Source organism: Ciona intestinalis, chromosome 3, assembly GCF_000224145.3.
Source record: "Ciona intestinalis chromosome 3, KH, whole genome shotgun sequence".
Taxonomy (NCBI): domain Eukaryota; kingdom Metazoa; phylum Chordata; class Ascidiacea; order Phlebobranchia; family Cionidae; genus Ciona; species Ciona intestinalis.
In genome coordinates this window covers 1,835,062-1,849,401 of record NC_020168.2, presented here as the reverse complement: position 1 = coordinate 1,849,401, position 14,340 = coordinate 1,835,062, and the positions used below count along the sequence as shown (strand labels likewise).

The 14,340-nt window shown below is 32.6% G+C and overlaps 3 protein-coding genes across 4 annotated transcripts in view; all 3 read right to left on the bottom strand.

The window, feature by feature from the left end:
- Positions 1 to 3,494, bottom strand: part of LOC100186422 (contactin-associated protein like 5-3-like) — a 6,089-nt gene extending 2,595 nt beyond the window's left edge. Inside the window, exons 1-4 of one of the 2 annotated variants that reach the window (XM_026833982.1) lie at positions 3,161 to 3,494; positions 3,025 to 3,103; positions 2,512 to 2,637; positions 2,300 to 2,454 (exon numbers count right to left, since the gene is read on the bottom strand). In XM_026833982.1, the coding sequence (XP_026689783.1) occupies positions 2,300 to 2,454; positions 2,512 to 2,637; positions 3,025 to 3,103; positions 3,161 to 3,373 (573 nt within the window). In that variant the 5' untranslated portion in view covers positions 3,374 to 3,494. The remainder of the gene's footprint in view (positions 1 to 2,299; positions 2,455 to 2,511; positions 2,638 to 3,024; positions 3,104 to 3,160) is intronic. The other variant, XM_026833981.1, reaches the window with a different exon arrangement.
- A 2,137-nt stretch (positions 3,495 to 5,631) lies between these two features.
- LOC100183254 (acyl-CoA dehydrogenase family member 11-like) lies at positions 5,632 to 12,077 on the bottom strand. Its single transcript, XM_002132133.5, has 13 exons — positions 11,912 to 12,077; positions 11,720 to 11,844; positions 11,159 to 11,391; positions 10,700 to 10,852; positions 10,350 to 10,429; positions 9,999 to 10,125; positions 9,557 to 9,734; positions 8,647 to 8,834; positions 8,230 to 8,377; positions 7,809 to 7,979; positions 7,362 to 7,493; positions 6,473 to 6,615; positions 5,632 to 6,362 (listed from the first exon to the last, which is right to left on the bottom strand). The coding sequence occupies exons 1-13, from the start codon at positions 11,988 to 11,990 to the stop codon at positions 6,248 to 6,250; spliced, it is 1,872 nt and encodes a 623-aa protein (XP_002132169.1). The 5' UTR covers positions 11,991 to 12,077; the 3' UTR covers positions 5,632 to 6,247.
- Positions 12,078 to 13,671, bottom strand: LOC100180888. Its single transcript, XM_002132134.5, has one exon. The coding sequence runs from the start codon at positions 13,568 to 13,570 to the stop codon at positions 13,028 to 13,030; it is 543 nt and encodes a 180-aa protein (XP_002132170.1). The 5' UTR covers positions 13,571 to 13,671; the 3' UTR covers positions 12,078 to 13,027.
- Between the last annotated feature and the right edge of the window lie 669 nt (positions 13,672 to 14,340).

Here is a 14,340-nt window from a genome sequence, read left to right as displayed (position 1 = left end):
GTTAGCACAATAATAAACCTTTCATAAATAATGTACTTTTATTAAACATTCTACCGATAAAAGAATAAAAACAGAAACTATCAAGTATACCAACCAAAACATAAAGGAACATGTTTAAACTACAAAAATATAAACAAAAATGCATAACCTTAAAACATATAGGGTATAACATAATATAGCTATAAGCTGCATTTTTGCTTGCAAATTGCGTGATTTTACTTGTTAACTCTTTTTAACTTAGCAAGTACCTGGCAACGAAACCTATACGGTAAGAGTAGGCCATATCTTCGTAAAAATTTACCTAATATCGAAGTAAAATTGAGAAAAATAATACTTAGCCACTATATTTTGTTCTCTCCTTGATTTAAAAACAATTGTAGTGTTTTTAGTTTACGCCCGGAATTTTGAAACGCATGAGCGATTTTACCGGATATAAAATTAATTCAAGTCGTAACGTAAAATTAATTCAAGTCGTAACGTAAAAATAATTCAAGTCGTAACGTAAAATTAATTCAAGTCGTAGCGTAAAAATAACTCAAGTCGTAACGTAAAAATAATTCAAGTCGTAGCGTAAAATTAATTCAAGTCGTAACGTAAAAATAATTCAAGTCGTAGCGTAAAATTAATTCAAGTCGTAGCGTAAAAATAAATCAAGTCGTAACGTAAAAATAATTCAAGTCGTAGCGTAAAATTAATTTAAGTCGTAACGTAAAAATAATTCAAGTCGTAACGTAAAAATAATTCACGTCGTAGCGTAAAAATGATTCAAGTCTTAACATAAAATTAATTCAAGTTGTAGGGTAAAATTATTTTTTTCTGAGATTAAGATCTAAAAGTAATACAACTTGTGATATAAAAATAATACAACTTAATGCATAAAATTCCTTTTTCGTGTTGTATTTTGACCAGGTTGGGCCCCCATAATTAAGTGTATTTATAAATAGGAATATACGTAAATAACACAAAATAACACTGTACGCTTTGAAAATTAGGTCTAAACATTCTTTTTCTTGCCCTACCGCTATAGTTTTTAACATGTTACCTATACATTATATTATTGCATAACAATTGGTATTGTTACAACAACAATGGGTAATGTTCGAACATCAATGGATAAATATTGTATCCTACAAATGTATATGAACTTGTATTAACAGAAAATTGATTATAACTATTGATAAAGTTTTTATTTTTGCTACAAATTGGGTATTACTACTCTGTTTTTGGCACAAGCCCCTTCTTATAAATTAACACCAAGTGCAAATGACCAAATTTCGAATATATTTTCAAAGTATTATCTAAATTAAAGGTAAATCTTTCAAAGTTTGGCAATGAAAACATGCAAAACTACAATGTGGGGGAAGATGGAACTCTAAATTGAAATATATTTACATTAGCAGTATTCTACAACTTGTAGTTAACCTACCGAGTTTAACAGGTTGTGCTAGTTTCTTTGCCATGTACACTTTATATATATACCGTTAAATTGATATTTTTTGTTGTTTTTATCTTAAATTAAAGTCATATTGACCGCTGCCTCTTTTCTTCATGCTTATATCTCAGTGTTTTTTTACAAAACTAAAACTAGTTTTATGAGACAAAATCAAACTGTACGAAATATTTAAGGTTGTTTTATGAAGCTATGAAACTAGTTTAATCGTTTGCACGCGCAAACTAAAAAAATCATTGGCTTTACTATGATTTAGCGAGCATTAAAAAAGGGCACCTTAATATTTCGCACTTTTTTACGTGTTCAAAGTATACTGTTTCTGTTTTACATATTTTTTAATATTTAAAAACAGTAATCAGCTTTGACGGGCGGTTTATAAGGTCGTGATAATACTGTCGAATAATTCTGTAACCTTATTTTCCTGATTATCATTAAATGGGGGTCCGTAAAAAGAAAATTAAAAAAGAGTCTCGTCTGACAAAGTGTCTCATCTTCCCCCACCCTACTATATAAGAATGAATAAAACTTATAGCCATTATTGCCTGTCTCTAATCTAGAGGTATAAGTATAAGGCTCTATATAAGTATAAGGCTCAAATGCTCCACTAATGGCTTTAGATTATCAGCCATACATAAAAAAATGAATAAAATCGAACAAACAATAATCGCTTACTAAGTAACATACATGGTAACTCGTAAGCTGGCACGAGGTGTATTAAACAGACTGTCATTTTCCTGCCACGGGAGGATAAGGAAAGTTTCATCATTCATTTATGTATTTAACAAAGGTGTTCTGTTTTACACACCTCGTTCCGCTTACGTGTTACCACGTTTTGCTTTCTAAAAATACCTTAACAAATTGTCTACAGTGTCGTGAGACCGATATCAAAGCAACAATCTGTGCCATGGAAACTTCATAAGCAATGTTGCGACTGTAGCAGAGTGGGTCTTCGCATGACGACACCTGAATTTCACTTTCGGCGTCATGCCCTATGCGAGTGAAACCTGGAAACAATATTTTAACATCTTTGTTTTTTTGTCATCGTAAGTAACAAAAATTACGATGCGTTTCGTTAAAGCTGCAATGTGCTACAAATGGTCGTGACCCTGGTTTAATCTGATATAACCCAGAGTCAACCTCTGTGCCATTCACATGTTCACAGGATTTATGTTGAATTCCCATCATATCTGTAAAAAAATGACATGTGAAAAAATGGTCGTAGCTTATATACCCTTATATATTGTTCAACATAGATGGCAAAGCCTTACTCAAATCCGAATATATTCATGAAGAACAATGTACTACGAATTTATCCCACCTTTATTCTTAGACTTTATCTAAATGTAGTACCGTGGGGTAAGATGGGATACTGTTAGTACCCCGCAGTCTCATATTTCCTAATCGTGTTTTATCCATTAACAACGCTTTGTTTAGAGCCGCGGGGCTACGGTTATATATGTAATTACGTATGTATTATGGGAAGATTACCAAAAGTGACAAGAAAGAGAATATAACCATGTCTCATCTTACCCCACCACCTCAGCAAAACATAAAACTTAATTTATCCAAACGACCTATTCGGTTCATAAGTTGCGCAACTTGCCGCTTCAATATCCCGATTTCATTGTAATGTGGAGTAATCCCGGCTTCACCCTGTATAACACACAAAGTTAAAGTCTTAAAGTTGAATAAATATTATTTCCCAATAACCTTAGCTCCCTTTTCCCCAATATCTCCTTTCGGTCCTTTTTTTCCAACTTTACCCGGTGCTCCCCTTGTGTGATTTTGAGTCAAATTTGGGACCGCATCTGGGCCGAAATTTTGAACTACAGTATAACCTGGACAGTGATGCTGCTGGTTCGACACAACTGTAGGTACTTGTTCAACGAAGATAACCACAATATACAGACACAAGACTAGCATTTTAAGGATAATAATCAACTGCACAATAAAAGATATTTATCAAGTGATCGTAAGCTCCCTAAGTGGTTTCGCTGATTTATCCTCGGTAATGCAGAAACATCTATACACATTGCATGTCGAGAAAGCTATATACATATATATAGCACCTTTATCGCAGCCAACGAACGCAATTGAACCTTGTCGTAAATAAAAACGTAGGTGAGAATTTCGCCGAAGGGCGAGAATGTTTCAAGTGTATAAGTGTTTGTAGTTCTGTAATCCTATATAAGTGTTACCTTCCTAAAATCATTTCTTGGAACACCGTGGTCAAGTGAAGCTGCCTGTGTTATCAAAACAGCTTTAAACCAACGATTTTTTAAAACACAATAGAACATACTAAGCTCTTACAAACCAAATACTCCTCGCTGCTTTATGCTGGAGACTAGATAGGTTCAAGAAGGTCGGAGCGAAAGAAGCACAAACAGTTTAGGGCAAATAAGGCGCATTGGAGGAACATGTGAAAACAATGTAAGACACGGATTAGTATTACAACGGCCACACACTAAGATAAAGGGAACTCGCCTTTGCCATTAATGGGTTAACTACAAGTTGCACAATACTGTTAATATAAAAATATTTTAATTTGGTGTCCCATCTTCCCCACATTGTAATTTAGTATAGATTCTTATTGTCAAACTTTGAAAGGTTTGCTTTTAATGAAATTCAGTCATTTATTGCGCTTAATTTATTTTGATGCAAATTTGTTGCAAAAATGTAAATTTAGTTAATAGTGATTAACAATTTTCTGTTATTACAAAATCATATGCGTTTGTAGGATTATAGTTTAATGCCGTATTATTAAACCAAATTTCAAATATATATATTTAAAACATTATCATTTTATCATATCAGTATCTTATAGTTGAAAACCCCTGAGGTATAAATTACTAAATTAAAAGGAAATCTTTCAAAAATTGGCAATGAAAACTTACAAAACTACAATGTGGGGGAAGATGGGACTCTAAATTGAAATATATTTACATTAGCAGTATTCTACAACTTGTAGTTAACCTATCGAGTTTAACAGGCTGTGCTAGTTTCTTTGCCATGTAAACTTCATATAAATAACGTTAAACCGATATTTTTTGTTGTTTTTATCTCAAATTAAAGTCATATTGACCCCTGTCTATTTTTTTCATGCTTATGTCTCAGTGTATTTTTACAAAACTAAAACTAGTTTTATGGGAGAAAATCAAACTGTACGCAAAATTCAAGGTTGTTTTATGAAGCTATGAAACTAGTTTAATCGTTCGCACACGCAAACTAAAATAATCATCGGCTTTACTATGATTTGGCGAGCATTAAAAAGTAGCACCTTACTATTTCGCATTTTTTCACCTGGTCAAAGTATACTGTTTTTATTTTACACATTTTTTAACATTTAAAAACAATAATTAGCTTTGACGGGCGTTTCATAAGGTCGTGATAATACTGTGGAATAATTCTGTAACCTTATTTTTCTGATTATCAATAAATGGGGGTCCGTAAGAAGAAAAAAAGAAGTCTCGTCTGACAAAGTGTCCCATCTTCTCCCACCCTACTATTGTACTTATTCGTGGTATCACCCAAAAACCGCCATGTATCATGATTTTTGAAATATTGGTCAATATGTGCTTAATTCCCATCTCCCCCACTCTACTATATAACTTGAATGCATTAATCGTTTTAACTATAATATTGATAATCCGTGTCTGAAGCACAGTTAACCACTACAGTACCACCGACGACCTTATAAACACGTAACCTCAAGAGGCAGGCGCGACTACCACTATGCCACGGCGTCGAAAATATACCTGTGATGTAAGATACCGCATTTTAAGCTCACCTAACCGTGCTTTATTTAATTTTTTTTAAAACCTAAAAAAAATCGCGAAAAGGAACATGGCAAAAAGTTGAGTAATAATGGTCTGTATGGCCACTTACGTGCCCAAAAATTAAAACATTTTCACAAAGGTGTTCAGTTTCATAAACCTTGTGGGTGCTTACTAGTTAGTTCTTGTACAATATGCTTATATGTACGAATGCATAAACAGACAATGCTGTTATATTCCCTGGTAGTGATGTTTAACTTCTATTTGTAATAGAATGAATTACACTCATGTTTGCTGTTATTGGGCGACCATGGCAGTAAAGGGGCTATTTAATTTAAATTGTACTAACTATCGTACATGCTCAGTCGACAAAGTTCTTGTGTATAATTAAATGAGGAGCCGTAAAAATTGGGTATTTTGCTTTTTAATTTTTTTTTTCCAACATCGTATGATTATTATTAATTTTCCAAAAGAAACAACGTTGGTTAAATTTATAAAATCCTTTAAAGCAAAGGCAACTTAAACACATTTGTGAGTTTACAGTTTAACACACCATCCCAGAGTAATACATGAAATATTTGCAAATCTTTTTTATGAATTATTTTCATCAAACTATGGTTTATATTTGGCTTGAGAAAACGTAATCACAATAAAGCAGACTATAATGGCCAAACATTTCATTTTGTTGCAAATTTTAAACAACTAAAAAAATGTAGAAATTAATTTGAAGATCCAAAAGTTTATATATATTAGGACTGGGGAAGATGGGACACCTTTTCATTCTATTTTCTCGTACATTTTGGTAGTAAACAAAGAACATTCAAAGAATTATAAAACCTTGCCCTTGCGACTTTCATAGACCGTTGTTAATTGTTTAAAACACGATCAGGATATTTTTGTGCTAAGGTGTCCCATCTTCCCCCACCTCACTATAATTAATTATAATCCCTTTAATTAAAACCATTTATGGAATGGTTATAGCACTGTGTTTATTGTATTTTTTCGATTCTTGTTACACCCAAAACTATAAAGTTGGATATGAATCATATACTAGCTCTCTATTAAGTTCTTTTGCTTTGTCAGTATACGCTGCGCTCCGCAAATTAGTTGTTGCTGGAGACAAATCTTGGCCACACCACCTGTAACTCAATCCATTAAGCCAGAAAAAATGCTTTAAAAGAACTTAAAGTTATATCATAAAATTTTTGTAATTTTATAAAATCTTCCATAAGAAGTTTATATATCTTACATGTTTGCTGCATGAACATCACCAGCTGAGGCATCACACCATGATGCATGTTCCAACATTAGTACAGCTGCATATATACGAAATAAACTGTATGAGAAATCTCTCGCTGCTAAAAACATAGAATCGTGGCCAGTAGATGAGGTCTGAAACAAAAATCAATTTAAGAGAACAAGAAAGCCGGTTCTATTGAATAAGCAAGTATTTTCAGCATAATTTTAAAAAAGCCTTTTACCACTACGGTCAATTGAGCTCATTTAAAAACAAATCAGAAGTAACCAACAAACTGGTTTATTTCGTTATTTGTGACCGTATGTACGTGAAACTCATGTGGTTGCCTAATGGTAAGGCTGTCTGCCTCTAACCAAAGTTTTTACAGAGTCTACCACTGTTGGTATATGTGTCCTTGAGCAAGACAGTTAAAGGCACTTGCTCTAACTCGGTGGTCACAAACAGGTTGTCCAACGCATCAGCCATACATAAAGACAAAAAAAAACAATCACCCACAAGTCCACAGTTACACATGTGGTAACTTGTAAGCAGGCACGACGGTACAATAAAGCACATTTGTTCATTTGCAACCATTTAATTAAAGTTTTAGAAACAATTTGGATTTAGCGCTTTCCATTAAAAAGGGAAAGTAATTGTTGTTTACTTTATAACATGTGATTTTAAAAGTGAAAGTTTATTTTAAAATTTAAAAGTTTATCTTATGTTTTGATTTCAATCAAGAGATTAAATTAAACATGAAAATTATAAATTAAGATACGTGGAATCGATCATCGCAAAAAAAAACAACAACAAGAACAGCTGTTTTATGAAAAAAACCATATAACCAATGACGTGCTCAATAATTTAAAAGGTTACTTTACTAAACTGATACTGTAGTTACCTGATTTATAAAAGCCCTTAGATCACCAGCGGCAATGCTGGTTTTGGCAACTGAGCTTTTCAAATTTTTATTTCCAGAATCTGTAACTGATGATAACCTGATGTTCACGCTTTGAAAAAATGAATTGAGAACCTGTATCAAAGACAGTATTAGTATTAAAGCTCATTATGACAGTACTGCATATCCATCTCTAACTATACATAGCCTATATAAATAATACCTAAAAAGTGTGTAGATGAAAATAAGGGATTTAATTTTACATAGCTTTGAATTTTAAAATAAATTAAGATTAAGTTAAAAGTCTGATCGTATGGCAGATGCAATGTTGGTTTCAACAAAACCTTTTATGCCAGAAGATCAGTTGCGACAACTGAGCTAACAATCTTATTTTCTTGTTTAATCTGCATATGTTTTTCACATTCCAAACAAATAGAAATTGTTCACAACCTGTCCTTTAGATTTAGCAATAGCTCGAAGTGTATCAAGTGAAAGTACGTTTGTAGTTCCCTCCCATATGCTTAGCACTTGCGCGTCACGTAGAAATGATGGCAGACCTGTATCTTCAAGATAACCTGCTCCACCAAAACTTTCTAATCCTTCTGATGCAACAGCAATTGCCTGCAGTATGTACATAATTTTGCATTACCTGTATCTATTTTAAAAATACTAGGTCTACTCACTTCTTGCATTAAAAATTGTGAAATAATTACAAAACGCAGCTATTAAAGTATGGAACAAAGCTACAACTAGAAACTAAGGGAATTCTGTTAAAGGCCCAATTTTTGACAGGTTATATTTTTCACTTTGGTTAAAATGTTTGAACACCTAATCTTTGCAATAAAACTCGCTACACTTATGTAAATCACACCTGTTTAGCGGTATAGAGCTTTGCAAGCGGTGTTAATAGTCTCAACATATCATTATCTATTTCACTTCCTTCTTTAACTTCAATCAAACCCAACAACCGAACAACTTCAAATGTAACAAGAAAGGCAGCTCTACTTTCTATTTCCATTCTGTACATATGGAAAGCAGGATTGATTGGGGGTTAGTTGGGTTTGTTGTGTTAGAAATCACGACACGCGGCAAGTTATTGGCGGGAATTCAGTGTGTAGGTAACTTATGTTCTATCTTGCATGAGTTATGCGGATGTAACATGCACAATTTACAACATTTGTCTTACAACCTGCAGATATTAAGTTTAAAACTAAATGCTGCTACTCACAATACGAGTGTAAATAAATAATACATAAACTTTTCATTTATCTATTATTCATTCGGTCACCTTGCCAGTGTTTGCATGTGAAGTGGATGGTCGTTAAGTAATGAACCGAATGCACTTCGTTTTGTTGCGTAATCTTTCGATAGGAGAAGCAGGCGTCTCATTGAGGCTGCTGACCACACAGAGTTGTGTATTCTTGTAACTGTAAGCATACCGGAAATCAAGCGAATGCCATTAGAGCGATCACCAACCTAAATGAAAATAAAAAATCGATAATATATGGTATAAACATGTGTTAATGACAAGAAATTTGACTTTCTATTTTTTATTCCAATGTATTTTTTAGCCTATATATCTTAGTTATTAATGTAACACTTACTGCGACATGTTTTAAGCACAAACTAATTTTCTTCACAAATAACATTGTCGCGTCAAAAAAAGTTTAAGGAACCTTGGGTTATGCAGATGATGACATGATGTGATAGAAAAAAAAAGGAAAAATATTGTACATAACGTAAATCTTACTTTAGGTTTATTTACTATAGAGAATTAACCCTTCAGGAACAAGATGTAGTTTAACAAAGTTTTTGTTTTTGACTGACTGTCACATATTGCTCTCTAGCAACACGTCATATGTTAAAAGTTGTGCACTTGTGCCAAACACCATTTTTTACGATTAGGAATATAATACCCATATATAACTGCATAAACAACGTAGCAGCAAAAAGAAATTAAATAATTCAGAAAACAAACAAAAAAAACAGTTGAGGTTGTGAAACAACATTTTTAACCGGTAACTTAGGCGGGGAGGCACCAGAGCAACACAGAGATCAAATAATATCATTTTTCCTTAACAGAATAACGTTAAATTAAAACTTTGAATTTTGAACAAACCATAAAAAAATCCAAATCACTTCATTAGAACAAATGTAACACATAGATAAAGATTTTAACAAATGCTCATTCAACTCACCATATGTGCAACAGTTCCATCCAATAAAAGTTCCCCAGTTGGAAGTTGTCTTGTACCAAGTTTATCCTTCAGTCTTTCAACTTGGAATCCATTTAAGCCAGATGGAAGCTTTTTGTCTTCGTCCCGTGTTTCGAGGTAAAACAGCGACAAACCCTTTGTACCAGAAAGAGAGTTACCACTGCAAAGTATATGAGCAATAAAAGCAAAGCACTGAGAGAATATACACTACACCTTGGTAGTTTAAATATTATTTAACAAAAGTTTATTTCACGAGATAAATTGTAATACATCATACCTTTTAGTTAGTAATTACTAATGGTATGTAGCAAAAAAAATATTTGCCATGATAAATAGTAATTTTAATGAACAAAAATGTGGCAAATAGCAAAAGTCTTGCCACATTTGCTGTAAAACATAAAATAATAATATTCAAGGTACTTACTCCCTATCTACAACTCTAGCAAGAGTTAACGCCATATCGGCATCTGTAGCTGATGTAAACCACTTATATCCAAACAACTTGTATGTTTTATCATCTTGTTTATAAGCGAATGTGTCTGTTGCGTTTGCTGTAGAAAACACAAAATAAAAATATTACCGATAATGGATTTGTAAATAAAATTGTTTATAATGTAATGATAACCTTTATTTATTTATTTTTCATTTTAACATAATTACCTTTTTGAAGCATGTCACTAAAACATGAAGTAGGATATCTAATAGGTAGCAGTACAAACAAAATTCGAAGTATAAATCCATACACTCAGTTACACATTACACTAGCAAAGCTTACCAACATCTGAACCACCAGCTTTTTCTGTCATCCATTGGCCAGATGTCCAAAATGTATCTGGGTTTGGGCTTGTTAAACATCTAATTAAAAATAACGTTAAGAGTATTAATTCGTAATAATATACCTCAAAAGCACATGTTCTAGTATAGCAGTTGTGATAAGACAATTACCATAACATCAATAATAACTGGGAAGAATAGCCTATAATTCCGTATATTATGTTTAACACAGGAAACTTTATCATGAAATATCACTAAGGTACATAACCAATACAATTTGTTTTGCTTTTTATTTATTTATTTTTTGTTAATAAAAAACAAATCGAAATACTTTGAAAAAATGTTTCTTACTTAAAGGCTTTCAACAAAATGCTGTGTTTTTCTTCAGATGAATTTAAAACTCTTTCTAAAACCAGTGCAGCTCCATCTGTCATTGCAAGAGGACAAGCATACATGCCAGAGCATGGAGAAAATAGAAACAACTTTGCAAACTGGTAAATCCGGCTAAACAGAATAAATCACATTATACAAAATCCATAATAATTCCACTTTCATCAGAAAGGAGAAACCTTATATCTATAAGTTATATGAATAGATATAATGAAGCGTTTGAATTTCATTGATTCATTGATAAAATACAAATTCCCAAAAAATATGTTAAAACATTGTCAAAATATAAATTTTAGGAAGTCTGATTAGTCATGCTACATATACATATACAATAAATATTGAAGTTGTTGGTTTTGGTACCATAACTGCACATGTGCTTAACGCAAATAGGAATACCCACACATGTTGTGACATCATTACCTGTATTTACCAAATTGACGTGTGTATCCATGAGCAATTAATCCTTCCCTGGCTGAGATATTTTTCATTTGGTTCCATTCATTACAGGTTTCAACCTGATTAATCCGGTTTCCCCATGCATCATATTGCTTTAATGTTGGTGGACTTGCTTCACATTTTTGACCCATCTCCGTGATTTCGTTTTTAATCGTTTCACCAAAATTTTGCAGGTCCATAGAAATATGTTGGAAATGCTGTTTAATTAAAATATACTACGTGTAAAGTAGACTAACTCAGTGGTCACAAATAGTTTGTTTAGGTTTGTGTGGAAAAGAACAAAACAATAACCAACATGGTCTCACAATATGCTGTTCATGATAAACTTAATTACAGGTGTGTGTAAAATAGGGCACCTGTGTTATGTTTAACACAGCCATGCGGCATGAGGAAAAATAAGTCAGATCACACCCATCTGTAACAAATGGTGCTATGTTTAGAGTTTCCCACAAACAACCTTCTAGACTAGCTTTTGTAGATTCATATTTTAATTGACTTTAAAATAAATGTTTGAATTTAAGTTACCTCTTTTGGTATATTTCTTTGTAGGTATGATTTAAGCAAGCCATCACATTGATATGGATTGAGCACACTTGGTGCTTCTTGAGTAAATGAACCAACAGCTGCTTGATGGTATTTTGTATTTTTACCTACAAGAATCTCACATATAATGTTTGCCTGCTGACTTTATTAACAGTAAATGAATTGTATACTTACATCTTGTTTGAAGCGTATGCACACAATTTATATTGTGATGATGATTTAAAAATATAACTTTACATTTATTCCGCATCATGATTAAACTTTGGTCATCCTCAACTGATCTTATAGAAACTCAAAACACTGTACCTTTATTCAAAAATCACATAAACTACATGTTGAACTTATGGTTATGCAAAAAACAAAAAAATACACTTTGTTAATGGAACACAATGTAAATTAACTGTCTACTGGTCACAATAAAGACGTCTTGTGTAAACAAGAATTGATTTAGTTTAATTTATAAATTTGCATTTAAAACTTGAGAGCGAGCTTAGCAGTCTTTATTATTTCTTTCATATACAACATGAATTATGAAGGGATGTATTTTAAAGATTGTTTCAGTTGAACATAATTCTGTAAAAATTTTACCAGTAATAATTAATATTGAATTCCTTTAATATTTAATATTGAAAGGCAGAAGAATGAAAATGAAACTACTTAGATTTACACTTCTTATTACATTAGAAGACATCCTTTATACAATATGTTCTACTGTTCTAGGATAATATTTGAGAAATACTACAGAATTAAAAAATGATTATGAAACACATCATAGATTTATACTTCAGTTACTTCAGTTAATGAATATATTTGTTAATTGGCACCTACGGTATAATACACCATGAAATAGTTAAACTTTCATTTTCAGTGTATTTTAAGTGAACAAATGTTTTTAAATTGTATTGTGCAATTAAAGAAGTTATGAACTTGCATAAATGAGTTTTTGAAACCCCTGATAAATTAGTTCAAAAGGGCATAATATAGATGCCATGTATCAATGTCCAACAACATACATCAAAGTTTAAACATTAATTAGTTGTTTCTGGCCACTAAGATTAATTTTTAAGGCTCAGGTAAAATCAATGCGGAGATTCAACCAATAGTTTAGAATTTTTAACAGAAAATGTAAATACAAAAAAACAACAAATAAAACTGTTTAACAAAAAAGAATATAGGAAGCATATATAAGTAATATGATGCCTAAACTGTTAAGTTGACCAAACATGACATAATTGCAAACGAAATCAATTGAATAAAAGCACATTAGAATATCAAAATTAATACAAGTTATTATGGAGGTGACTCACAAACTTGTCGAGCAAGAGTTTGAAACTGCTCACTTGTTTCATCTGCGGAAATAACCAAATCCATTAAATCTTTTACACTTCTTTGATTTCTTCCTTTTCTTTTCCACATTTTTAACAACTCCATACAAGATTGCCTTCGATCTCGTATTTCCTGTACTTCCCTCTTTTCAAATTCTTCCAAATTTATATGCTGTAACATTCCCTGAATAAGTCTTTTTGTAGCCTGAGATGCCACGATATTGATATGCATGTCATGCAATGGTCGCTCGGGAACAATAGATGGTCGTTCTACAATGGTCCCTTGTGGTCCTGCTCTACGATTACGCAGATCAGTTGAAGAAGTAATTGGCCCAGCATGATTTGAAATACTTGCATTCTCGCGGTTTCTCTCTTCCAGAATTAGAGTACTGCTTGTGGACGATGTGGTTAGATCGCCCTCAGGAACACGCACTGGGCCGTCATTCGTCATGCCTGAGGTGGAGGTTAAGTCACCACTTGGTTGACCAATAAGATTCATATTCGCCATTGTTGATGATTAACTTAAAAAACACCTAATTTATCTATGTTTCAATATCATATCTCAAATGTTTGAATTGAAACAAAATCTGACTATAATTAAGAGCAACACTAAACCGTAATTTTGACAAATTATAGGAAAAAGTGTTGACAAAATCAAATCACAATAAAAACGCAATTTAGAAAACAAGAGGTAAACTTTGAGCAACGCTTATGCTTTGAGGGTCCCTTTTTAAGTTTAAAAAATGTGCCCGTTGTGCGTGGTTGCTAATTTGTCTAAAATATGGATTAAAATTAAAAATATTGGCATTTATTTAATTTGTATCGTTTATACCAGAGCCATAGAAATACCATGTTTATATACGGACTCTGGTTTATACCATTCTAACGGTGCCTCAAAATATTTTACCGTAATATTTTCCGAGTTATGACCAAATATATGTGATATGCAAAAAAGAGTTAAATTGACTCCGAATGGAAGCCCTGTTCTACAACTAAGCCAATTGAGGGTTGGTGGCTGAGGTGCCGAGCCACGCTAGCACATGAGAAGTCCTCAGTCCGCATCGTCTGTTTCAAGGTATATAACAGTATAAAACAGTCCCAAATCATATTATTAGCAAGGTTCCGCTTCTTAATGGAACATGCCGGCAAGCGCTACACTTATAAACGCCCTACCATAATCACGTGGTTCTTCTTTTCTGTATTGGTGGTATTACCAGTTTTATACGTTTGAATTAATGTCCTCCTGGTGCTTTTATTGAAATCAATGTATCGCGATAC

Coding starts and splice junctions, on each gene's coding strand:
- LOC100183254 (XM_002132133.5), bottom strand. CDS start 11,990: ATGATGCGGAATAAATGTAAAGTTATATTTTTAAATCATCATCACAAT. Junction 10,430..10,699: donor ATTTTGTTGAAAGCCTTTAA/GTAAGAAACATT, acceptor ATTTTTAATTAG/ATGTTTAACAAGCCCAAACC. Junction 8,378..8,646: donor CACATGCAAACACTGGCAAG/GTGACCGAATGA, acceptor CCATATGTACAG/AATGGAAATAGAAAGTAGAG.
- LOC100180888 (XM_002132134.5), bottom strand. CDS start 13,570: ATGGCGAATATGAATCTTATTGGTCAACCAAGTGGTGACTTAACCTCC.